Below are 26950 nucleotides of genomic sequence, written 5' to 3'. Positions count from 1 at the left end.
ATCGGACCTTCCAAGTCTTCTCTCCTACTGCCAGCTCAGATACCCATCTCTTACCCTATGGGGTACCTCAGGGCTCCATCCTTAGCCCTCTACTATTCAATCTGTTTGTCAGATGTCATGATGTTGCCGAAGATGCTGGGCTGTCCCTATTCTCTTACGCGGATGATTCCCGGATTATCTTCTCTGTCAGTGGAGAGCACGGCTGAGACTTCCCTTCTCCAGTTGGGGAAATTTCCTCATGGATGCAGCCCACCTACCTTAAGCACAACAGAGAGAAGACCAATGTTCTTATCTTAGGGAAAAATAAGGCGCTTTGGGTCCCCCAACATTGGTCTAGCGAGATGGGTGTACTTCCTCATCCCTCCCGCCAAGTTCGTAACTTGGGTGTCATTGATGATTCACTGACTATGCAACATCAAGCTGTCCAGGTAGCTGCCACATGTTTTACCATCCTGAAGTGGCTAATAAAAATCATGTGGATGCTGTCGGAGCCCGCCCAGAGAACAGTAGTCCAGGCGCTTGTCACCTCAAGACTGGACTACGGTAACATTCTTTACCTGGGGGCCAATAAGAAGGTGGCTCATCGGCTGCAGATGGTTCAAAACTCTGCTGCGAGACTACTTTGCTGGGTTCCCAGAGATATCTGTTTTCTGTCACCTGCAGGACCGGCACTGGCTCAGGGTTGAGAACCTTATTAAGTTCAAAGCCCTGAGCTACATGTTCAAAATCAAAACAGGTGTGGCCCCTCAGTATCTTCAGTCTCTGGTTAGCCCCTATGCGCCTTCTCACTGACTTCGCTCATCTACCCAAGGGAAAATTCATTGTGCCTAGAGTCAAACTTTCCCGGATGAATGGGTGGACGATCATTTGCATACCTCGGTCCCTCCCTATGGAACTCTCTCCCCACCCCAATTTGGAATGAAACCGTTTATGTCCAATTCCGCAAATCCTTAAAGACCTGGCTTTTTAACCAATAATCATTCATTCATTCCTGGATCTGGCTGGCGTCTGGAAACCCTTTTTGGGTAGCTGTTGCGCCTTACAAATTAAATTAATAATAATAATAATATGCAGCAGGAGGCTATTTTTTTATGTAATAGTAGGTGTGCTTTCAAACTGCAGTGACTTGCCAAAATAACATACTATTTACAATATTTTATTTTTCCTCTCTAACCAGTTGTTTGTAAATGTCACGACCTTGACTGCACCCTTCGCTTTGTCTTATTGGATTTAAGCCAAGTTGTTAATCTGCCCATGAAAGTGGCAGATGGTAAACTGCACTATAGCTTTAACACTTTTCAGAGTGGACTGCTGGCCTGTGGCATCTGTTCACAAACATCCAAAGGCTTCTAAAAAATCTTGGTGTTGATAACCGTGATTTTAGTAAATGTGAACAGCCCTTTTGTAGCAGACGATCTTTTTTTTTAATTAAAACGAGTACCGGTGGTGCATTTCGGACTACATATATATTGCAGTTTTTATATAGCACGAAAACTGCTCAAGGGTATTGGGGCACTGTACATGAGTGCCAGATTACATTACAGTGTCAGATTCCCTTTATTTTAAGCACAGGAAATGAAATGATTTGCCCAGCGCCAACACCAAAACTCTAACTCGGTTCCCCAGATTCAAAGTTTACAGCTCTGACTGTTAAGCACCATCCATATTTCTCTATTTATGTGGGAAAGCCATAAACAAGTTGGATGATTGTTCATGATCACGTATCGTGAGCACATTTTCTGTTTAAATGTGGCAATTGTACATTAAAAATAACAGCAAAAAATGCTCGATGGTTCTCCTGGAGAATTGCTTCGGAAAACTTGCAAGGGTTTGTTTAAAACTGAACCTGGGGGCATAGATATGCACCATGGGTGCTGGAACAATTTTCAGAGTTGGGGTGCTGACATGAATGTTACATCTCTGAAGTCATAGGGATTGTGAAAAAGTATTGCTTTACACAAAATTTAGAAAAGGTATTGAACGATAAGGATGTAGTATGTAGTTGTTGGTGCATTTTGGTGCTCACTGTTGCATAGATATATTAATAAAGTATTATGCGAGGAGCAACGTAATTTACAGGCAGGACAATCTCCATTCAAATGGGCAGTAAATTTGCACAGACATAGCGTTTTACTGGTAAAACTTTATAGAACACAAATGATAATGTTTGGAAATCGGATTACAGTGTCTTGATTTATTTTGTCCTATTAAAATCTTTGTTTCAATCACACTTCAGAATTGCAAAAACAAAGCCCTTCATTTTTGCTTTCCTAACTGTTATATTCTTGAATGTGTGTACAGCTCATCTACATTTTCGGTCACAAAAAAATGCCCTTCTGTGGCCTTTCCTTTCACATTCCCTGTACTCCTGCAAGATTTTCACATAGTTCACTTTACAAACTTGTCTCACTTTGCAGTCATAAAAAGAAAAGTAAACACTAATCCCTATATTAAAAAAGTAAGCAGCAAGTTGTCAACAATTTCCCAGAAGACATAGCCTGACATTTGACCTCTGTCGAGCACAGTAAATGTGACAAGATAAACACAAAATGTAAAAGCATCTTATTTCTTGCTCTCTGGGAATCCACCAGAAATCTTTTGGTGACCCAGTGGGTCACGAGCCACTATTTGGGAAACGCTGGCTTAACACATTGTGTGAAGAACGCAAAAAGGAAAGAGGTTAGAAGCAATCATCAGACATGGTTTGAGAGGAAGCATTCACTGTTTCATGGCCATTAGATGAGCAGTCCTCATATAAAACAGCGGAAACACCATTTTCAATTAGATAATCCAACTAGATCCCATCACTAGTACAATACACAGTAGAATTCAGTTTACACAAAAGGTCCCTCCCCACTAAGTTTTCCGAGGAGGTGGGACTCAAAAGAAAAGCACATTTGTCTGTAATAATCGAACTGAAAGAAACGGACACATAATTGGTAACCAGGTGAGGAACTTGTGTTAGAAATGCGAACTGCGTCAATCAGTTTGCCCTAGACAAGAAGAATAGGAACCTCTTAGAGTTTTAGAGTATGTCGCCGACTAACACCAGCATCAGTAAGATAGGAAGTGTATTTTCTGTTGATGTCACATTGTACATAAGTCCTTTTCTGGTCTGAGGATGAAAGAATACACAAAAAAATCATCTTGTGTCCATTGTCCAAAATTGAAACATGAGGATTTACCAAGAGGGGTAAGTCATTCCCTTACCTGGCACCTCTCTACTCCTCTGCCTCCCTGTATACTGAGCACACGGGCCCGCTCAGTTCTCTATTAGCACGACCTATGACTGTCTCCTGAAAGGATTGCATTTGTAACCATTTTCGTTTAGATTGTGTATTCTTTCTTACATTACTGACAGTTATAGACAAGTTTTAGTTTTGCCAACCAATGCATATCGCTCTTAATTGTTCTTGTATCTGTGGTAACAATTCCTGAACAAAAGCAACTCCAACTACCTCTTGAGTTGTTTGTACAGCCTTCACAATATGAGAATGACAGTAAAAACATCTCACTAGTGGTCTAAGAACTCAGCAGGGGTTTCTCCTTTGCTATATTTACCATTGTCAATTTTGGTCCGGTGAGATTTAGTAGGACATTCTTCATTCAACGAAACATCTCTAGCACTACTGTTATCCTTAGGTGATTGTTGTGACCAGTTGGTTCTGATCAACATCTAGCCTCTAAATTCGCCGAGAATAATACATAACAATTCATTCTCCTCAGCCCATACAGGCTTGTAGTATTCACAGACAGTTTTTAGTTCTTCCCTGAATATCTGGGGATGGTCTAGATTTTAGGTTATTGTCTAGTAATATTCAGAAGACCAGCTGGAGCTCAAAGGACATGAATGGTACCTTGACGCACCCCACTACCCCCGCCAATCTGCCAGCTTCGGGATACTGTTGCAAGGGTAGCAGCATTTCAAGCTAAAAATGGGAGAGGTTATCAGAGTTGTCATTCTCATTATCGTGAGAGGGTCATGCTCATCTACCGGATTGGGCCATACGTTGATCTTTGCTCGACAGTCACTCGCAGAGTATCTTAGGTTATAGTAGGACTCCATGTCCAACTCCTACAGCCATGTCTTTAGGAGAGAGGAAGTGCCAATCAATATTGTCAATGATGGTGGTAAATGGGGAGTTGTCATGGCAGATTTTAATCCAATCCTCGTGTTTACATACAATAAGTTGTGCTACTTCATGCCATGCTCCTGTCCACTGCGTGCACTTGTTTCCTCCCTAACTGGTCTGATCCTACTTGCACCCCTTTAACCTGCTCATTGGCCAGTGCTTCACCTTTTCCATTTCCAATCAATGGAATGCATCAGGAATCTCATCAGAATCAGAAAACCTAAATTATACAGTAAATCCGTATCCCTGCCCTCGGTTTCCTCCAGGCTATGGTTAAGCATTTGCTGAAAAAGATATCGGGGAGGTGGTGCAGTGGAATCAAAAGCTCACTTTCCCTCATATGACTGATTTGGTGTCTCAGTTTCTCTTGTGTGCCCTTAAGGCATCTCTTCTGAGATTTCGGTCATTTTTTTGTGGCTTCCTCGTCCCAGCTTCAGGAAGGCCACCCATTGTTCTGAGGTGGGCTTATTGTTTAGGATCCTTCTGGCTTTTCTTAATGTTATTTAAGCATTACGGTTTAGAGGCACCTTCCTCTGGAAAGGATGGAATTTTTTATCACCATTCATGCACGAAATCTGCTATAACTGTGCATATGCTTCTACCATATTGGTGGTACGTAACGTTGACTGGAGTTCCTCGAGGAGGATTGTATTCAATTTTGATTCTTCAGATCCCATTATTCTTACTAATGCCTCACTCTCATCCAAGAGCAACACTTAAGTATTCTGCAGCCTTGTGCTCCATCTCATCACCATGGTGTGGAGAGAAGTGAGGTGGGAGTGTAAAAGGTAAAAGTGGTTTCAGATGACACTTCCCTGCAAGATACCTAGGAGGGAGGACTGAAAGTATGCTTATGCTAGTACCCGGACTGACCCCCTTCAATTGGAACACCTCCCATTAATGCTTGCAGAAGTATACCTCTTTCAAGGTATTCATCCACAATTCTATATTGGGGACTGTGGTGGCAATGCCCTCCCTCCTGAGATTTGTGCTCCAATCCTGTGGGTTTCACTCACACTAATACCTCTTAGTTCCTAAGACTCCCCTGTCCCTGGCCAACTATTTCATCTTCCTGTAAATTAATGAGAAAGTACCTAATATGTCATCAATAATTCATGTTTCAAAATGGAATTGTGCAACCCTAATCTAGGCTGTCCTCCACCTATACCCTTCACAGAGACTTGTCAGTCTTGCCTTGACACCTGGGGTCATGAAGTGGGAAGTCTGTTACAGTTCCAGACACTGTGATTGACCAAGTGCAGTTGATTCCGGTCCAATGCACCATGACTGTTGAAGAAACATCTTTCACCTTTTTCTGTTGACCGTGAAAGTGTTCATTACAAAACCATAATAGTTTGTAAATCGTTGAGATCACCAACAACGGATCCCTCCACACCAGCAATGGAGGCAGGCTCCACAATAAATGGCAGAGGCCAAACCCTTCTACTCACACAGTTTACCACTCTGAAACCATTGGGCTTTTTGATGGCAGTTTAAGAACTAAATGTTTTACTATGTTCAGTGATTTTTCCTTGAAATTTGGTATTGCCAAATTCTGTGGATTTACTTTGAATATCCACAATTGTGAACCTTTATTATGTTTGGAAAAGGTATTGTTGATGTCTTAAGTACGTTTAGATCAACTGAAACAATACAATAGTATTATATTGATTACCATATTCATTATATTTGTGTAATTAAACCGACATTATCGCCGTTTAAAATTACATTTTGATGTATTAGTTATGGGAAACCCTGCCATCTTTAGTCCCCAGAATAATTTATGCTGTAATATGCAATTGCATTAGTCAGAATATTATTTTCACTCCCTGAAGACGTTCTCTCCAGGCAGAAGCATCTTCTTCAGAAAACCACATTGATTAGAGTGTGCCCTTATTTTGTCGCCTGCGTTTTATTGTGCAGCTGTGATGTACAGATTAAATGAACTCCTTCTTTAATGTTTTTTTTTTGTTTTAGGTCCTAGCCATATGACTTTATATCTCCGCCCACAAAATGGATCCTCCTTGACGACATGGTCTCTGGGAGACGGAATTCCTGTTGAAGGCGCAGGGGGAGACTATTTTGTGTTTTACTCCCATGGATTACAGGCACCTACCTGGCATTTTTGGATTGAAGTAAAGGTGACTATTCTTGATTTTGTTTACATTTCCCACCAAGCAAAACGTTTTGCTCAGGTTAACTGAGTATCTCTGGTGGTTCATGTATCCTTGCTCTGGGTGAGGTTAAAGGCACAGGAATCTGTGTACTGACATCTGACTTGGAAAAGTACATTTAGAAATGGAATTTAAAAGAATTAATTTACTGAAAAATACATTCTTTGGATATGTGTTTGCGAAACCCTTTGTGCCTTCGGTGCAAACTGCCACTTTGGGCTTTGTGTGTCAGTTTCACCAGTTTAAATAGTTTCAATATAAGTAAGTATGCTGATGGTCTGAACCAACTTCGTGCTTTTATGTGCACACTGCAGTTTTGGTGACTGGAGTTTACATACCAGTAATGTCAGGAAAAGGACAAGGACAGCAGCTTTACCAGCACTGATGGCAATTGGCTGCCCTTACCCACAGAATGCAAACCCGTTCGTATGTCCGGTGTTCAGACCTCATTGGGAAAACAGGATAGATAGCCTCTTTGAATCTGTCAGTTAGTGGAAGAGGGGGTTAAAACTTGGAAGGGATTGTACCAAAGAAAGCTGCTTGTCATTGCTTTTCTTTTTCATGTCCTTTCCTGTAGCTAGCACTCTGACCCTCACACATCCGAATAGGTGCTAATGCAGAGTCTGACTTGTAATCCATGAGAGAGAGCAGCAGTTTTGTCACCTGAGCCTCCAAATAAGCAGAGCACTAAATCTGCATGGGTAGAGGGGGGGAAGAAACCGAGATTAGTAGCGCTAATTACTGTTTACTTCACACCGGAGCAGGCCTGGTGCTATGTGACTGTCTCCTTATCTACACCCAAACCAGTGTAACCAGGGCAGCAGAGGAAAAGCAGGTACCACCTGTCATAGGTGAGGTTCGAAGCAAGAGCCAAAAGGTGTAATTGGATATGTATATGTATGGAGAGGTATTTGTTTGTCTATAAGTGTTAGGACTAAGTGCACACTTTTGTAGTAGGGTAGATATTAACGATATTTGTTTGTTGGCATATGTGTAGAATTGTATAAATGTAACAAAGCTGTGCTGTCTGAGCAGGTAACCTAGGAGATAGATTTGCAGTGCAAGACCTATGATGGGAAAATCTGTATAATATTACCCTTTCCTGTTCTTCTGCTTCCACAAAGATATCCGTCATGTTACACAACAAAAAGGACAGGTAGGAAAATAAAAGGAAGTGGAAGGTACAAATGTGAAGGTTGATGCTTTTAAGCATAATTGGCTATGTAAAAGTACATCCCTAGAATATTTGAACGGCTTTCAAAACGCATGGTATCGAGCTGCAAAATGTGTGGTCCTATTTTTAGAAAATATAATTTAGGGGCATGGGCTATAACCCCTCAAAATACCACTGCGAAGGGTCAGGCTTGCTCTGCAAACAAGGAGGTTTTAGAATGATTCATGGGCTAGCACAGTGGTTCTTAACCTGTTGTCCAAGGACCCCTGAGGTTCCTCAAGGCCTACTCAGGGAGTCTGTGATTATGTAAAAATAAAGAAGCAAAATTGGAAATGTAAAAATATTTTCTTTGAGTGTGAATTAAACAAAATATTTGAGCATTTGTTTACAATACTTATTTTGTTTTTGTATTTGTGTATTTGTTTTAACGTTCAAATTTTAGAAATTGCTTAGGGTGGGGGTCTCCCGCTTCCAATAACGAACTTCACGCAGTCCCCGGATTCCAGTAGTGATTTAGTGGGGGTTCACAGAAGTCAAAAGGCTAAGAACTGCTTATCTAGCATACAACCAATATTTTTAGGAAATTTGTTTTGAAAAGGTTGTTGCAAAATACAGATGTCTCGTTTTTTTTAAGGTGGTCTACTAGGATATTAGGAATACTTTGATACAAGCACCCACATGCAAAAAGTTTGCTACACCAGATTTTAAAACTGAGGCAATGTCTAGAATATAAACGAAAGTCCAAAATGTATACTACAAAGGAGTTTTTAGTACAAGATCCCTTTAGTCATTCACTCTTGTCCGAACTGTTCTACAAGGCCTGTGTAACTCCAAGACAATTAGTCAGTTCTTAGGACTAGTACTGCCAATGTCCTTAAGAACACAAGAACAAGGTATTAGGTTAAGCTTCTTGAGTTGCCTAGTACCTTCGCTTTAAACGTTAATTTTGGGGTGGAGTGAAGTTACCTGTGGTGTGTGATGCGTGGTAGAACGTTCATTTCAGGTAATGCATCTATCATTTATAAGTTTAATGGCCAAGCAATGTATTCTTTTGAGGAACAATATGCCACATAAATTTTATGAAAGTAATATGAAGGCATAATCATTAATATGAGGCTCCTTGTTCTTTAACTTCTCTGTGTCTCTTAAGATTACATTAACTCTAAAGTTGCAGGTTTTAACTGTAGACAAGCACAGAGTCTGCTTTTGGTGCTTCTTAATTGTACGGTATGATATCCATTTTATCTCTACCATACATACAGCTTTTTCATGTAGACTATGGGCAAGGACGCCTTCTATAAAACCATTCTGGTCAGGAATAGCTCGATAAGTTGCACAGTCTAGTAACTTGTGGCTGTGGTTGGAGCACCACTTGTCAAAATTGTAGAGACCCTTTGTCATGAGACTCGTGAGACTGTTCTACTGTGCAGGAAAACATACCAGGAATGCCCAAAGGAGACAATGAGGGGTAGATTATCACATAGGTAGAGAGTCGCATATGTATTCCCTGCTGCAGGCCCTTCGCAAATTAGCTTTACAGAGGCTACACCCGCCCAAGCAGAGTTTTCTGTTGGCTGGTGGGTTACCGTTTGTAAAAGATCAAACGACTTGTGTGCTCTTTAGATTATCACATTTCATGGCCATCATCCAATGTAAGAGTTTACTGTCCATTTTGATAGTAAAAGCCTCCTCAAAAGATTTGTCAATATCTGAATCGTAGTGTAAGCCTCTTTCTCAGTTGTCACACATTTCTGTAGTTTTTGCATGATTAAAGTCACTGAATTCTCCTTGCTTACATTGTTCCATTACAAAATTGCACCCATACCCTTGTTTGAGGCATCTGTCTGTCTTATAAAGGGCCTACCGTAGTTGGGTGCCTGAAGTACAGTGACTTTACTCCTAGCCTTCTTGAGTCTCCAGAAGGTATTCTGATATCCCATAAGCTAATTGGCCTGTTTGAGCTGCTTCTTGGAAGCAAAGGCATTCAATAGAGCAAGCATGGGCCCAAAATTCTCCACAAAATCATGGTAATTCTTAGTTTTAAAAAGACCCTCATATCAGTCTAGGGCAAGGGGACCTTTCAGTCTAACACAGCTGGGAATTTGCTCTTTAGTAGCTGGATCTTTGTTCTGTTTACCTGTTGACTATGGTAGACATTAGAGTTCTGCCCAATCCGGCACTTGTTCAGCTTGTCGCTCTGTGGTACCAGTAGCACCCTCCTCTAGTGGTTTGGGGATTCCTGGAGAGTGCTCTGTTGTCTAAATTGACAGCACAGCTCTGTGAGGATGCCATTCACCAACTGTTCAAAGGTGGTGAAAGAGTTTTTCAACTCAAGTGCTGGTACCTGGATCAAGTACAGTCCCATCAGATTTCAGAAGGAACATTCCCACTATCCACTAGGTGTAAGCATGTCTTATCAGTAGCCACAGAAATCAGATAGACACAAACCCCTTGTGCCTAGATTGGCCACAAGCTAATTTGTCTGGTGGGGACCAAGAGCTCACCACTGTGGGTGACCTCATCAAGCCACAGTAGGCCACACAAAGCATATTGTGTGTGATAGTTTGCTTGGGCAGCAACACCAATGGGTTTGCTGATAGTCTCTGGGACATCCTAGGACCTGAGGGCCTACATCTGCCTTGATGGAAGCCTGGAACGTATATGACACCCTGTTACGTGACTTGTCTCAGAAATATTGACCCCATTATCAATGTTTTGTGTACCCACTAGTGTCAGACCTGAGATCAGTGTCTCTGAAAAGGCCTACACTACTCTTGCTGTGTTGGTGACAAATCTGGAGCAAGATGGACTCTCTTCACCAAGCTATCATTAGGATTGCGGTTTAAGATTTCATGGAGGGCTCACTGTCTTACTCCTCTTTCTCCCTGTCTAACCAATCTCAACTCCACCTGTTGACTCTACACCTGGTAAGGTTACCCGCCAGCACTAAAGGTATGCAAGTATCCATACTGATCTTTTTCAGAACACTGCTGGATTTTTTTTTCTCTCATAAGTCGCTTACAAAAACTGGCTTTGTTATCGTTACTTTTTTGTCAATTCCGGTACACAATCAGTCTTAGCGCATCAGTCAGTGCTAGCTCATCAGCAGGGTCTCATTTGCATGAAGGTTGCTGTTCACTTAGAGCATTAAATGCACCATCTTGCTCTTGGGTCAAGCATGTGATCTACCACATATGTGTGCGACACCTCTGGTTAGCTATCCAACCCTCCTTCAGCAAAGTAAGTGGGATGCAGGCAGGATGCCCATGGAGATGTTCAGACGGGCTAAAGCCCACCCTCTTATGTGGTACTCGCCAGTATGTGAAAGGTGTGAATAGCACTTGCATCTCAAGAGTGGCGGAAAGCACTCCTCATGCTCTTAAAGGTTTTATGAACTCTCTTAAATCCATCCATTAGTTTGTGGGTTGTAGGAGTTGGAAAACTTGCAAGTAGCACCAAACTTGTTCCCACAAGTTGGGTGTCTCATTAGTCCATCTAGGCTCTTGTATGGGAATAAGCATCCACCCCCCAGAGGCAAACAGATGCTGCCCTCTCAGTGTACTCTGGTGCTCGATCGCTGCAGCTGCTGCATAGATCACCACTCTTGCCTCACTATCATTATGTTTTGGAAAATCCTTGCAGACACTTGGCTACCCCACGTCCACTCAGTAGGAGCCAAGGAACCCATGGACCAAAGAGAGAGGAGCTAACCACTCTCCACCACACTGATTCCAAATACTGTAGCACACTTTGCTGCAGTATCCCAAGGCTCGGCTGGTAGCATTTCTTCAGCAGAGCTGGGGCTACTCAGATAGCCCCTGCACCAGTGTTTGAGGTAGAGGTTGGGTTGAGAGACGGGTAAACTCCACTTATCAAAGCAGGCGCCACCATCTTGCTTTCTGAACCAGACATTCACTCCAAGGTTTTCCTGGAGGCTGCATGTCACATCTGGTGTACTTGACATTATCTAGACTGACAACCGCAGCTTCTGATTCATTACAACATGGCCTTAATGACCGCAATCATAGTAGTAGTAAAAATGACCACAACTCTGTTATTATTAAGATCCTACTGATTCTTTCTTGTCAAAGCAATCAATAATAATCTAAATAACTAAATATCTAGATTCAGGAGGACAGGATGGCATGGAACTGCTGTAATGTGGGAGAAAAAGGACCTGACCCTTGAGTTTAGCCATTTTCTAGCAGCTTGGGAAGTACAAGAGTGGGACAATACTGACAGCAGCAGTACAGCAAGAGGTGTTCCCACTTAGCGAAGTTGCACTCTATAATTTGGGATTTCGTACACATAGTGCTGCTTGATAAATGTGAACGCGATTTTATTTTGTCAAACAAAACCAGTTTAACAATAATCCTTTAATAACACTTGAGAAATTATTTTAGCAAAAACACCTCATTTGTAAAAAGTCTAACTGAGTATTAATGTTATATTCATTAATTCTTCATTTCCAGTACATCTGTCAATGTTGATAATCCATCAGTATTGCAGCAAAAGTAACGTTCAACAAAAACCTGGTCACGTTTAGTCAATTCATCATAATTCCCCCCCCCCCCCCCCCCCCCCCCCCCATCAGAATATCTTGTAAAACTCAATATGAAACACTTCTTATTGTGTTTGGCCATCATGATTTCGCTTTTGAGTAATGCAAGCATGATATTCGTCTAATTATTGTCCAGGTTACATATCTAGTAAAGCCCAAGTGATTTGCTTTAAACCACCTACTGTACTCTTCTTTCTATGGCTCATGATTATGTACAACCAAAATTCAACTCGTACAATCAAGTTTCCTGATCAATTTCTGTGCACATTCTAGGACTTATGTTCTCAATTCTTTGAAGTGAGAGCTGTGTCTGATGATCGAGTAGGACCCCGACGCTGCTGTGGTAATTAGTGGCTGGCCAGAAGGGACTGTCTGACTTCCTTGTTTGCCGTTGGCACATGAGTACTAGATTCCCTTGGTTTAGTTCAGAGGCTGTGGCATGAAGCCGTGTATAGGCAGTGTTGTTTCATCTTCCTATTGGTCTTGTGTGGCAATGCCACTGTTTTCAGGTTGTGCTTTGGTGCCCAGCTGAGGCAGGTGGGTCCTACTAGTTCTCCCAAGTACAAGTTCTGCCTGGCATCGTCCCGTGGAACTGTGTGGGTTGTTGTAGTAGTATTTGGCATAGTGCTTGGCCCATTGAGATATGTGCATGTTTAGCTCATTTAATGGCCTTTTTTAATGGTGCCCATGCACCTTCCCACCATGCTATTCTCTTGTGGCCACAGAGGTGTTATTGTCCTGGGATGTATTCCCAGATAGGCCTGAACTTGCAAAATTAATCTCCTGAGATTGGCTCTTAGGTCTCGGTCTCAGCGCCTTGAGACCCTCACGGGTGAGTAGCCGCACTATGCAACCCCTTGATTGATTGGGGCATCCCATGCTGCAAATATGTAATCTAAAATTGGTAAGGTTGCAGTTGCTGACGTTGATAACACTTGGCGTACTAGGGGGAAGCTGGAGTATTTGTCCGACTAACAGGTAGCCACCGGTATCCAGCGGCCCATAGAAGTCAGCGGCCAGTATTGTCCACACCACCTCAGAGAAGTCAGACATGCGTAGTTGGTCTGGTTTTGGTGGTTTTCCTTTTGTTTGACAAAGGTGGCAGCTCATGATCATACCTTTTACCAGACGGTCAAGTCCCAGGAACCATACTTTTTCCTCTCCGCATTTTCTTTGTTGCCACTATGCCTCTGTGAGACTCATATGCCAGTCTTTTTGATTTCCGTCGGAGGGTCTTTGGTATCACTATTCTGGTTCCTTGAAGTAGTATTCTGTGCTCCGTTTCAGACAACTCTTCCTGTATGTGTTTGAAATCAAGTATTTCTTTTCTTCTGACCCCTTCCCTTACTGAACTGCTGTTCACATGTCTCTAACTCTGTTGCTGTATAAGTGTTTTGACTGATTGTAGCGTGGCGTCATTCATTGTTGCTTTCACCAGTTCCTGTATCGTTATTGGGGCAGGTGTATTTTGTCGCAGCACAAAGTTGAGGTATTCCTTGGCCATGGAGGTTGTCTCTGTTACATGAGGCAGCGGGTGGCACGACATGTAGTCTACAGGGTTGAGCACATTTCCTGGCTTGTGGACTATTTTGATGTCGTAATCCATCAGGCATATCCTCCATCTTATGATGTGCGGGGGCTTTTTTGCATTTGGGTTGCCGTACATGGTGGCCAGTGCTTGGTGGTCTGTCACAATGGTGAATTACTTCCCGCAGATGAACATGTGGTAGTGTTCACATGCCCACACTACCGCTAGGCTCTCTTTCTGTAGTTGAGTGTATGCCCGTTCCGTGTGAGACAGGCTCCTACTTGCATACGCAAAAATCTACTTTGGCGTGTCTCTTCCTGGCATATGTTCTGCGAGATTGGCAACTAACACTACCGGGCTGGCGACTATGGTGAGGTCAGTGAGCACAGAGATATGTCGAAGTAGACAAGGTGGTCTACTGCTGTGACTGCATTCCGGATGTCTTCAAACGCCCTGTCGCACTCGGAGGTCCAGAGGAAGGACTGTCCCTGATTAGTCCGTTCACAAAGTGGGGTGCTCATTGTGGCAAAGTCTTTGATGTAGCGAGCACAGTCATTTGCCATCCCAAAAAACAGCCTCACCTCTTTTTCTTCCACTGGGGGTCGTGTTTTGCAGAGCGTTTCTACTTTGCTGGGGTCTGGCCACATTCCTTTCAGTAAGAAGATGTGGCCAAAGAACATGAGTTCTCCTTTCTCAGCTCACGTTTGATTTCATTCAGTGTCAGGCCAGCAATTTCTAACTGACTGCAGACTTTTCTTGGGGCCGGATGTACAACCCTTTTTTGCGCTCGCAGACGTGAGATCGGTCCGTTTGCGGCTGCAAAAAAGGGTCATGGCATGTACAAACCCTATTTTGCGAGTCACTGGCTCGCACAATAGCGTTTGGGACTCTCGCTATTAGGAAGGGGCATCCCTTCCTAATAGCAAGACTCACTGCCATGTACTATTCTTTGCGGCCGCAAACCACTTGCAGTTTGTCACCTACTTTAAGTAAGTGGCAGACCACGAGCAAACGAGAAGGGGTCCCCAGGGACCCCTTCCTCTTTGTGAGTGTGTGAGAAATTATTTTTTAAGAGCAGGCATTGGACCCAGGGACCACTGCCTGCCCTTAAAACAAATTAAACGGAAAAGTTTCATTTTTAAATGCATCCCATTTCCTTTATGGAAAACGGGCTGCATTTTTTAAAAACTGCTTTATTTAAAAAGCAGTCCCAGACATGGTGGTCAGCTGACCCCAGCAGGCCACCATCCCTGGTAGTGCTAGCAATTCCCAATGGGGTTTCAAATTGAGCTTGCCTCATGAATATTGATGAGGCATGCAATTTGAGACCCTATTGGGAATTGCAAACCGTGTCTGAGGCACTGTTGTACAGTGCATATTGAGAGTCGCAAAGCGATGCAATTTGCGAGTCGCAAAATGCAAGCATCGTACTCCTGGCCCTTAGTGCCTTGTCGTGACCTTCATTTGTGCAGTCAAATACTAGGATGTCGGCACTGTAATTTACACCGTTTTTTACAAGCCCGATCACCTGTTGCACCATCTCCTGAAATATTTCACCTGCTGAGATACTCCAATGCTTAGTCGCTTGTAGCGAAATAGTCTCAGATGAGTGGAGAAGGTTGTGATGTATTGGAACTGCGGGTAAAGCTCCAGCTGGTGGTAGCCTTTGAATAAATCTAGCTTTGAGAATATACATGCTTTGGTGAGGCAGCTGATCATGTCGTTCAGGTAAGGACCTGGACACCGTTCTTTCAATTGCTGTTTGGTATGCGCATGTCGACACAGATGTGTATTTGATTATTTTTTTTTGGTACAGCCGCGAGCGGTGACACCCATGGGGTTGGTCCATTTGTGGGCAGTGATATCCTGGGCTAGCAGGCTCTTTAGTTCTTCTTCCACCTGCAGCTGGAGGTGCACAGCGACTCTGCTATGACTTTGACCTACTGGTTGGACTGCTTCGTTGATGTGAAGGGTAATTTGCTTGTCCTCAGCTTCCCCGACCCTTTGAGGATCGCAGGGTGTTCTTTCAGAATGTTATGATACGCAGACATGTGGTATGTCATTGCTAGGAGGCCCATCACCTGAGTGATGCAGTGATTTTACTGAGCAAACATGGCGTTGGGATGTGTTCCTGAAAAACGTGCACCTCTTCCAGTACAGACATTTCATTGTATACGAGTGTCTCCATAAATTTCCCTATGCTCACTACAAGTTTCTTCATGCCCCTTGTGAAAACATCAACAGTGGAGGGTGACAAAGGAGGATTGTGTTTTATCGTCTCATATTCCAACATGCACATGATGTTGCATGTGGATCCGCTGTCTAGTGTGAATCTCATTGTGTGCTTTCGAACCTAAAGATCCACAGTTGCGGTCTTTTTTATTTGACAATGAGCTGGACATGTTCATTCGTGCGGCCTTGTACTGAGACATCTGACATGAGGTATAACCGTTCGGTGGTCTCTCATGCATGAGCTGCATTAAAGTCAGCTGATGGGCTGCGATTGTGTGTTTCCATATACCTCGCGTTTCTGTTTGACATCATTCGTGGTCTGGCAGGTCGCCGTCTCTCTGACTTGGTGTCGGCCCATGCAGACACTTGCAAAATGATTTTCTTGGTTGCATTTCTGACATTTTTGTCCCATGGCCAGGCAGGGTGCCAACATGTGGGTATTCTAATCCGCAGCTATAGCATGGTCGTTCATGTTTCTCCTTCAGTGGCGGCAATGTCTTGTCATGTCTACTGTTTCTCCCGGCCATGCAGTTAGCCTGTTCAGTCATCCGCAATTGCCCATTTTCCATCTGTATGGCATGTGAAGTGGTCCTGGCTTCTGTTCGCGCCATGGTCATGTGTATGTGTTTTTTAGTATTCCTGTGCGGAATCCAACCGATTGACATCCTTCAATTATACGCAGCTGTATTGCCTCCTCATTGTCTAATTTGTCAAAGCCACAGTAGGTGACCAGTTTGCCCAACCAGGTTGCAAAAGGGACTCTTCCATGCGTTGGCACCTTGTATTGAACATGTAGCATTCAAAATCGACGTTATTCTGGGGGTTGAGACTTTCAGTGAGACATTTTATCAGGCCTTTGTATGTTGATTCTGGCAGGAAAATCAAAAGCAGATCTTCTAACTCTTCGTAAAATAGATTTAGGAATAGGTCTTTGGCTTGTTCATCTGTGTTGTTAGGTCTCGCCTGTCGATGCGCATGCGCATCGAGCTTGCGAGTCTATGGTGGCTTATCCACTCTTTATCCAACTTGCAAGGAATCGTGGCGATTCCTTGCAGTGCACGAGAAATTTAAGCTCAATGCGCATGCGCATTGAGCTTAAATGCGCATGCACATGCCCCCAGCCGCCTGCCTTGCCTACTCTCTCTCACAGCCTCCCCCAGCTCCGCCCCCTCACTTCTTGATTGCACGGCCGCTAGGCCGTGCCTCCCCTACTCTCCTCCCCCCCCCTCCTCCTCCTACTCTCCTCCCCTGCCTGCCTGCCGTGTCGCACCTCTCCCCTCTCCGCCCCCTCCCCTGCACTCCCCAGCCATATGTTGCTTTTTTCGCTGCTGCCTTTACCACAATGGCTCGTCCTTCTAAGCAGCTGGTAACACGCTACTATTACATGCCGTGTCGCACCTCTCCCCTCTCCGCCCCCTCCCCTGCACTCCCCAGCCATATGTTGCTTTTTTCGCTGCTGCCTTTACCACAATGGCTCGTCCTTCTAAGCAGCTGGTAACACGCTACTATTACATTAAGATGGATGGAAGGCTGAGTCAGAAACTCTGGGATTGAAATCGTTGATTTTGCAGGTTACCACATCATTGATACAGCAATACGTCAACCAACTGAGTTGGCTGTCCAGTTTTAACTCAGATCCACTAACCTTTCAGGAGGCATCGAGCCCACAGCATACCTGTCACACGACTGGCTGTGCCCCAGCCCTGCTGGCCATTCAGATGCATGGACATTTCATCCTATCTCCAGATGTTCCCCTAGACTAGTCGCTGGCACGGGGACTCCTCATTTCAGCAGCCTTTCCGGAAACACGCAAGCATTTAATTTGTCAGCTGCCACACCCTATCCCGCGGCCACCATGAGGTTGTGTAGAGTTGTCTGCACAGCCTGCAATCAACCAGGTCGCTTCACAGATCGAAGAAGAATCCGTGAAATTAGCATCTCTTTTCTTGTACTGTGTTTTTTTTCTAAAGTGCTCAAAAATCTTAGCGCTTCCGTGTAACACTATTGCGTGTTGTTTAGTTTGAAAAAGAATCCATGAAAATCGCAAATAGACGTAAATAACGGCCTCCTATTTGAAGATGCAAATCCTACATAACAAGAACGTAATAGGAAGTGTGTTACAGTTGGCAAAAGGGTTCAGGAAATTACACGTGTCCCCGTTGTATTCCGATCATGGGCTTGACGGTCGAGGGTTTGAATGCCAGTATCACCCACTCTCTCTGCCGACTTCCGTAAATGACTTGCAATTAAATATGGAAATAATGACGCGCTGTTTGCAGCTTATACGGAATAGCGCTCCGAACGGCTGTATGCAGCGCTATAAAAGACAAGTTATTGTTCACACTCGTAGTGAACCATTCCACTCGCAGTGACGGGATCTGCTCGTCGATATATATCTCACATTGCCAGGGAAGTTTCCAGGCACTAAGCATAGTAGATAAATGAAAACATCTGTATAGTGCCCTTAGAGGAAACGATCCCTACGTTCTATTCATTGGAGCGACTGCGGGTTAATAGGTGTGACGTCATAAATACGGCACTCAGTTCATTTAGACATGTTGGCGCCAAAAGCTTTGTGCACTAGCGCCTCGGGAATACTGCAATCTAGCGCTCAACGAGGCCGGACAGCTGTGTTTCATCCTCTCGAGCACAGACCATATGCACAAACACAGGGGCAACCCTGACACCCAAAAGCTCACTTACGTACATTTGTAGTAAAATCATACATTTTTAAGGTAGTAAACTCACTCACTCACTCACCCTCACTCATCCCACACCCTCACTCACCCTCAACCCCTCACCCTCACTCAACCCCTCACCCACCCTCAACCCCTCACCCTCAACCCCTCACTCACCCTCACTCTCACTCATCCTCACTCACCCTCAACCCCTCACCCTCACTCACCCTCACCCTCACTCACCCTCACCCACCCTCAACCCCTCACCCTCACTCACCCTCAACCCCTCACCCTCACTCACCCTCAACCCCTCACCCTCAACCCCTCACTCACCCTCACTCACCCTCAACCCCTCAGCATCACCCTCACTCACCCTCACTCACCCTCACTCTCACTCACCCTCACTCACCCTCAACCCCTCAGCCTCACCCTCACTCACCCTCACTCACCCTCAACGCCTCACCCTCACTCACCCTCAACGCCTCACCCTCACTCACCCTCACCCTCACTCACCCTCACCCTCACTCACCCTCACCCTCACTCACCCTCAACACCTCACCCTCACTCACCCTCAACCCCTCACCCTCACTCACCCTCAACCCCTCACCCCCTCACCCTCACTCACACTCACCCCCTCACCCTCACTCACCCTCACTCACTCACTCACCCTCACTCACTCACCCTCACTCACTCACCCTCACTCACTCACCCACTCACCCACTCACCCTCCCACTCACCCTCACTCACTCACCCTCACTCACTCACCCTCACTCACTCACCCTCACTCACTCACCCTCACTCACTCACCCTCACTCACCCTCACTCAGCGCAACCACAGCATCTTCACTAAATATATTTAATAAACTTTAAGCTATTGGCAATATAAAATAAAATCCATTTTATTTACGTATTAATTATTAATTGTTTTTTAAAGCCATTGATTTTTTTAATATCAATACATATAAGTCACATATAAGTCCTGTTAATACAAAACATGTTGCTTTACAAATGCTAGAGGTGTCACATTTACAAAAATTATAACTATTGGCTTTGTAAAGAAGAAAGCTATTAATTTAGCTATTTAGAAAAAACAACACATAAATAAAAAAACAAAAAAATAAATAACACCTATAGCTCAAACTTTCCTACTGCGAGACCTATTGCATTTCCAATGCTTGTTTTTGCAAGTGGCGCGCATGTAGCATTCAAACAGCCTGATTAATTTTCCCCAGCTAGTTTCTTTTGTCTGAGAGTCAGAGAGGTCAAAGTCAGAGGTCGACAGAAAAATGCACTTGAAATTGTGCCCTCATTGCGTTCCTCTGTCATGCTTGAGCAACTGGTCACAAACAATATTCTTATCGTTTGTCTTTCTGTGTTATGACCTTGTACATTATTGGTATTGATTTGCTTTGCAGATACCTGCTCTTAAAATGGCTGCGGGAGTGCTGGTGTAGCTTGGTTGACTGATATAATCAATAAGAAGCTAGATCTTCCTTGTTGATTAAGCAAGCTACTTTATTAAATTAAGATGATAGATTATAAGTTACAATGTTAACCCCATCAGGAGCAGCTGTCCTGCTGCTCAGCCCTCACCAACTGACATTCACAAAGCACACGCATTCCACTCATCCAACATTCTACATCACATGCATTCTAGCTGAGCAGCAGGGAGACTCAAGATACAACATATCTCCCTTCGTTATGGGAACAATAGCATTGCGACATATAACAGATGAATTAATTAAGATAATGAAATACAACATATCTCCCATCGTTATGGGAACAATTACATTGTAAAATAAAACAGATGAATTAAACAAGATAATGACCATATGAAAAGTACACATAGTCACAAACTTAAAACAATGCACATAAGATGAATATGCAATATACGCAATACCATTCTACTAACCAACTTATAAAGAAGATACATCCTGAATCGCTATACCACGATTCACCCAACAACAAAAGAATACAACCCGAGGCGCTATGTAACGCCTCATCTCACACACCACAGTCTGAGCAGAACGTCACAAAAGGTCCCTGAAATAAAGCACTATCCTTCATCATACACCATCAAACCGAAATGCCACAAATCATACCAGTTGGCCAGACCAGGACAACAAGCAGCACCCACAGGAACAAACCATAACACCAAATATCAGGAATCAACGTGTACACTACAGACAAATGAACAAGCCCTTACATAACTCATTCATACACCAGAACGAGCACTTACATAACTCATTCACACACAAATGAACAAGCCCTTACATAACTCATTCATACACCCGATCGTGCACTTACATAACTCAATCATACACCAGAACGAGCACTTGCATAACTCATCCAAGCACCAGAACGAACACATACCAAACTACACTAAACTGAGAGACTGAACAGCAGTCATCTCATACACAACACACAACACTTGTTGTTGAGAAAGAAACTGGACAATTGTCACCAACTTTTGCTCCAGGAGACTTTAACACATTAGTCGTCCTAGAACCAGAAGTAATCAAGCCTTGATAGTCTTGTCCCCATGATCGGCTCCGTTGCGTTTCAAGTTCTGGGACATCTTCACCAACGTGGTCTTTCAAACCCTTTCCAACACCAGGAGCTACGTACTGTCACGGCTTCCATTGGGTTCACAGACCCACTTCCATCACTTAACACCTTCTGGGCCCAAAGACCTACTTTCATTTGAAGAACTGTCCTTTTTGCTCTTCTTCCGGGTTCTATAACTTTAAATTAAGCACTGTTACCGTTCCGACTGCCCACACAACAAACACGGCTGGCAGGGCAGACTTGTCATGCGCTTGACGACAAGCGCAAAAACGTGCAGAAATCCATGTTACCGTTCCGACTGCCCACACAACAAACACGGCTGGCAGGGCAGACTTGTCATGCGCTTGACGACAAGCGCAAAAACGTGCAGAAATCCAATCACGGGCAGACTTCGGCACCTAGGCAACGAGAAGCTAGTAAAAATGCAGACTTCGGCAGCTAGGCAACGGGAGGAACAGAGGAAAGCGTGTAACGTAGGACACGCAGCTTGTCCACCATGGGTCCCGAAAAATCTGACACGTCATCAGACTACAGACTATTTCCCAGTGAAAGGATCTCTCTGAGTACGAAGAACACAGCAGTTGACAGTTGGAGCAAAGTAAGATCGCTCGCCCAAGACTAATTATACACACACACTAAACCACTGTATTTCCCTTCAAATTTGCTGTTTTTTAACAATTGTTCTTCAGGCACACACCGTATGTACCATCACGGTCACTCGTTTTTAATTTCATTCCCCACGGTCTCACTACCACACGGAGGCTCGATACTCTGCCCCCGAAATACAAACTAGTTGAAGGTCAGCAAGTGTTAATCTAATGATCAACACTGTTGGAACACACACGACTGAGTCTTTGTACACACGATGGTTAACTAACATCAGGCACTAACAGCGAGGCTCGAAATTCAGCCCCCGATCTTTGCTCCTTTACAACCGTGCATAGGCTACTCACTGAGTCCCGAGTTTGCCCCCGTGTACAAATAAACGGCAAAGCGGCAGTCATTAATCCACCTCACTCCAGATGCTCACACTTCACTTTGAGGCTCGCTTTTCGCCTCCGATTTCAAATAAACAGCAGAGCTGTAATTTTCCTCACTTTCCACTGAGGCTCGATTTATCTGCCCCCGATCCACATACAATGACACAGCAGCTGTCAAAGAGTAAATGCTTTACACCGAGGCTCGCTTTACTGCCCCCGAACACAACTAACAACACGGTGATGGATCTGAAAACCTGGGTTTCAGGGCGACCGATGTACGGGTCACTGATGGGGTTAGTTTGCCAGACTGCGTTACACACACTTAAATTAAGATTAATTTACCTCGAGATATCTTGGTTCCGATTTTCTTTTCTCTTCATGTACCTTTTCACTTCAAGCTTGAATTTCTCTGCCTGTTTCTTAACAGAACTCATTAGCTTTTCGTTTTCTTCTATTTCGCACGCGTAGATCCTCCAAAGATGTCGCCAAATGATGTAATCAATAAGAAGCTAGATCTTCCTTGTTGATTAAGCAAGCTACTTTATTGAATTAAGATGATAGATTATAAGTTACAATGTTAACCCCATCAGGAGCAGCTGTCCTGCTGCTCAGCCCTCACCCAACTGCATTCACAAAGCACAAGCATTCCACTCATCCAACATTCTACATCACATGCATTCTAGCTGAGCAGCAGGGAGACTCAAAATACAACAGATCTCCCTTCGTTATGGGAACAATAGCATTGCGACATATAACCGATTAATTAAGATAATGAAATACAACATTGACCACTTTAAAATGGACATCAAGCTCTTTTTTTCTGCCTGTGGGCCTTATAAGGTGGCCCAGTGTAGACGTAAATTACAGGAGGTAGCCTGGGAAGAGCTATGTCAACACTGTGACACAGGGGATAGTTGAATTTTTTAGAGTGTTGTAAACCGACCTTGTTTTTCTGAGGATCCTGGCCTGCTATTATGTCCTCATATTCCGGAGCAACACTGGGTGGCTCATTTTGAAGGTATCTATAGCGACCGAGTGGTTTTTGCTTTAGAGAAAACCTAACTGGAAATTCTTGCCCTGACCAGTGACAAGGCCCAGGGCCCAGATAACATACCGCTGGACTTATTTAAACCTAATATTGAGGTTGGGGCTCCGCTATTAACACAAGTTTTAAATGCGTCTGCACAGGAGGGGTTGCTACCCTCCTGGTTTACTGCTGTGATTGTCCCCATATTCAAGAAGGGGGCTATCGGCAGTCTCACTTTTGATGCCTTAGTTAAGGTTCTAGGGAGGGTGGTTTTAAACAGGCTGTCTGAATGGGCAGAAGATAACCTCTTGAGTGATGTCAAGGATGAATTTACGGTGGGGAGGTCGACAGACAACCAGTGCCTCAACCTCCATCTTATTATCAACAAATACACGGTGGCTCTGGCAGAACCCTACATCTTGCATTTATGGACTTGACGTCCACTTTTGACAGGGTAAATCGTGGTAAACTGGGTTTTGCTTATTGAGGTGGGGAGTCGAATCTAGCACTGTGGCAGTACTATCTGATCTGCACTCAACAACCCTAGCGCTCTTCTATTCAAGAGGAGCATGCACCCGACCATTCTCCACAAGCTGTGGGGTTCACCAGGGTTGCATACTGGCAACCTTTTTATTCACTTTGTATGTGAATAGGCTGGAATCTATGCTTCAGTCAGTGCCCGCCGACTGCCCCAAGATCAAGAACAGATTTCTCCCCATCTTGCTATATGCGGACAATGAGGTCCTGATGGCCCGGAACGCACAGGGGTTGGACTTACTACTAGCTAAGTATGTGTCTTTTATGGGACTCTGTCCAAAGTCAATGCCTTCCCCTATCTGGGAGTTTTATTTTATGCCAAAAACTACTGGAAACCCCTGGTGGAGGTTAAAGGATCAGAGTCTCTTAGACCCATGGGGGCTGTTTTTTTAATTTTGCACAGAGGCTTGGCTCCAGGACACAAAGGGACCTTTTAAAAATGTACCAATCTAAGTGTATTGCACAGCTGCGATATGGTAGGGAGGTCTGGGGATATACTAGGGCGGACTGGATCCAGACTTTGGAGGACAACTTTTTGCGCAGGTTAGTCCAGGTCCCCCAGCCTACCCCAGCTTTTTCCGTGCACGCAGAACTGGGGGTTGATTATATCTCGAACCTAATCGCCCAAGGCCGATTTTGTGCTGGATAAAGGTCTGGAGCAGGGGGGAGCAGAAGTTGTGAGCTGATTCTTGAGGACTGTTTGTCCTTGGAATGGGTATTAGTATTCCATGTTTAGCCCATGTTAAGGCATCTTTTTTTTTCTTTGGGTAGACAAGATTCTTTTTTTTTAATCAAACTGATCACTCCGCCCTCGAGTCAGGGAGTGTTAAAAGATTGTTTCTGGAACACTCCCGTTTGGAGAGAGAAAGTCTAGAACTCCAGAAGCAAGCAGTTAGGGGCCACATGCTTCTGATATATGTAGAGGGTTTGGAGCCATACCTGGGCCTGGTTCGCTCACAGCACCATAGGTTTTTATTGGGCAGGTTCTGGTTTAATCAGCTGCATAATTTTTTGGTTTTCCCACACCGGTGGGTCCGGCCAAAGGGAAAGAAATCCTGTGGCTGTCACAATGTGTGTCTGTTGTAAATATCATTTCATCTTGTTGCATTTTTTAGTCTGTCTTTTATCTTAATTGTATTATGTCACATTTGGAATATGCTGAGTGTTCTTTGTGCATCCTGGCTTCCCTGGCATTCCAGATGTCAGTTGGAGCCTGGCCAGATGAAGAGGTGCACGTTTCTATCTGTACTGCAATAAATCTCTACAAAGCAGCTCAAAGGCGTCTGTTGGATTTATCTTTCCTTTACAACAGTCTCCACAGGATATGCTTCACTTTGCAATGTTTTGCTCTTATTACAGTTGGCCGAAGAAGCGTTTTTTTTTTTGATAATCCATTTTTATTGAAATTTCTGGAGCAAACAAAGTCATTGGTAGCAAATCATACATCAATGTTAAAAACCTTCCCCATCTTGGTGACAGCACTGGCATAGTAAGTCCCCCCTGATTGGTTACATTAGCTTCCATAGAACAGGTAAACATAGTGAGTTTTGGACCCTCAAGAGGGGAACAGGCCGAACCATTTTCCCCACACCCTGCTAAACATTTCCGGGCAACCCTGGGCTTAAAAGAGGGACTCCTCCTGCACCCCACACCAACCTACGCCCCTCCTCCATTTCTGCAGCGTCGGGCCGCAGCCTGGGACTAAACGGCCGCTATGTCCCGCTTCGCCACCGCCAGGGCCGTTCCCAGGAAGCGCTTGTCAGCCCTGGAGCCATCTAGGCCAACAAACACCCCCAGCAGCAGGTGCCTCAGGTGCCCACCCCAGAGCCTGCGCAAGCTCGCGTTCCACCCCCGTCCAGAACGGCTCCAAGGCCGGGCACAACCACACCAGATGGTAAAAGTCAGCAGGGGCAGAATCGCAGCGCGCACATGCCGGGGAGGTTCTCAAACCGGCGCGGAAGAGACTTGCTGGTGTGAGGTATGCTGTGTGGAGATAATAAAGTTGGACCAGGCGTAATTTAGTAATCAGGGTTTTGGGTGCTATAAGGGCGTTGCGCCAATCTGCGTCATCTAGAGGGCCCACCCATCCTTCCCAACACTCCCTAAGCCGGTCCAGGGATGTAGGGCAGTTATTTACCAGAGCTCGGTATATACGGGACACCCCCCTTCCCAGGTTCCCCATCATTACCTGAGCCTCCAGATGGCTGAATTCTGGGAGAGTGGTGAGTGCTGGGAGATGTGCGAGGAGGGCATGGCTGAGTTGTAAGTATTTGTAGAACTGGGAATGGGAGAGGGCATGGCGGAGTTGTAGGACCGAGAAGGAGCGCATGTTGTCCCCCACCCACACATCTCCGAGGACCGAAATCCCCACCAGGTCCCAGCAGCGGAAACCTCCCAAGGACGAGACCTCCCTCAGCCAGGCGCCATGCCATAACGGTGTTTGTCTCGTTAGCTTCTGGTCCCATTGCACATGTCGAAGGGCCGCGTGCCAAGCCATGAGCACCGTCCTGGTGACTGGGGGCAAGGCCTGCAGCACCAGGGAGCCATACAGGAAGCCCTGAAGCTGCGCGAAATCCAAGGTACTGAGTTCCACCCGATAAGCTGGGTTGGACCAGCCGCCCGCAAACCAGTCATGGATCACGATGAGACTCGTGGCCAAATAGTAAAGGTAGAGATTGGTGACTCCCATGCCTCCATCAAAGGGGGGAACCCGGCAGTGAGACCGAGACTTTCGTGAGCGCCCACCTCCCCACAGGAATCGGGTGAGTGTGCTGTCCAATTCCCGAAACCAGCCGCCTGAAAGGTGGACCGTGATGTTCTGTAGAATCTAAAGGAAGCGGGGGAGAATCATCATTTTAAAAAGGGCGCTCCTGCCCAGTGGGTTAAGGGGGAGGGATTGCCAGTTCCCTAGGTCGACCTTCATCCGAGCGACCAGGGGGGGGCAACATTGAGGGCCCATTCCAGCTCTGGGAGGAGTGTCACCCCCACACCCAGGTATTTGAATGATTGCCTCCGAAGGGGAATCACCGCCTGCCAATCAAAACACGCCCGGGAGGGGTGTAGAGGGACCAGGGTGGATTTCGTCGGGTTGAGACGAAGCCCTGAGATCTGTTCAAACGCCGCGAGGGCCGCTAGAGCTCTAGGGCAGGAGTGCTCCGGATCCGCCAGGTAGAGCACGACATAGTCTGCGTATAGAGCGATTTTGTCCACCTGGCTCAGATCCCAAGCCCAAACTTGGATAAGGGAGTTCTGTCGGATTAACGCCACCAGAGGCTCCATCACCAGTGCAAATAAAAGTGGTGAGAGAGGGCAGCCCTGACGGGTGGCTCTTTGGATCGGAAATGGTTCCGACAGCCCA

The 26950-nt window shown here is 45.0% G+C and overlaps 1 protein-coding gene across 1 annotated transcript in view; it reads left to right on the top strand.

Moving 5' to 3' along the window:
- ERMP1 (endoplasmic reticulum metallopeptidase 1) overlaps nt 1-26950 on the top strand; it is a 572215-nt gene that overhangs the window by 526850 nt on the left and 18415 nt on the right. The window contains exon 14 of the mRNA XM_086961418.1: nt 6111-6274. Within this exon, the coding sequence (XP_086817544.1) occupies nt 6111-6274 (164 nt within the window). The remainder of the gene's footprint in view (nt 1-6110; nt 6275-26950) is intronic.

Source organism: Lissotriton vulgaris, chromosome 3_1 (assembly GCF_964263255.1).
Source record: "Lissotriton vulgaris chromosome 3_1, aLisVul1.2, whole genome shotgun sequence".
Taxonomy (NCBI): domain Eukaryota; kingdom Metazoa; phylum Chordata; class Amphibia; order Caudata; family Salamandridae; genus Lissotriton; species Lissotriton vulgaris.
This window is presented reverse-complemented; position numbering and strand designations above follow the sequence as displayed.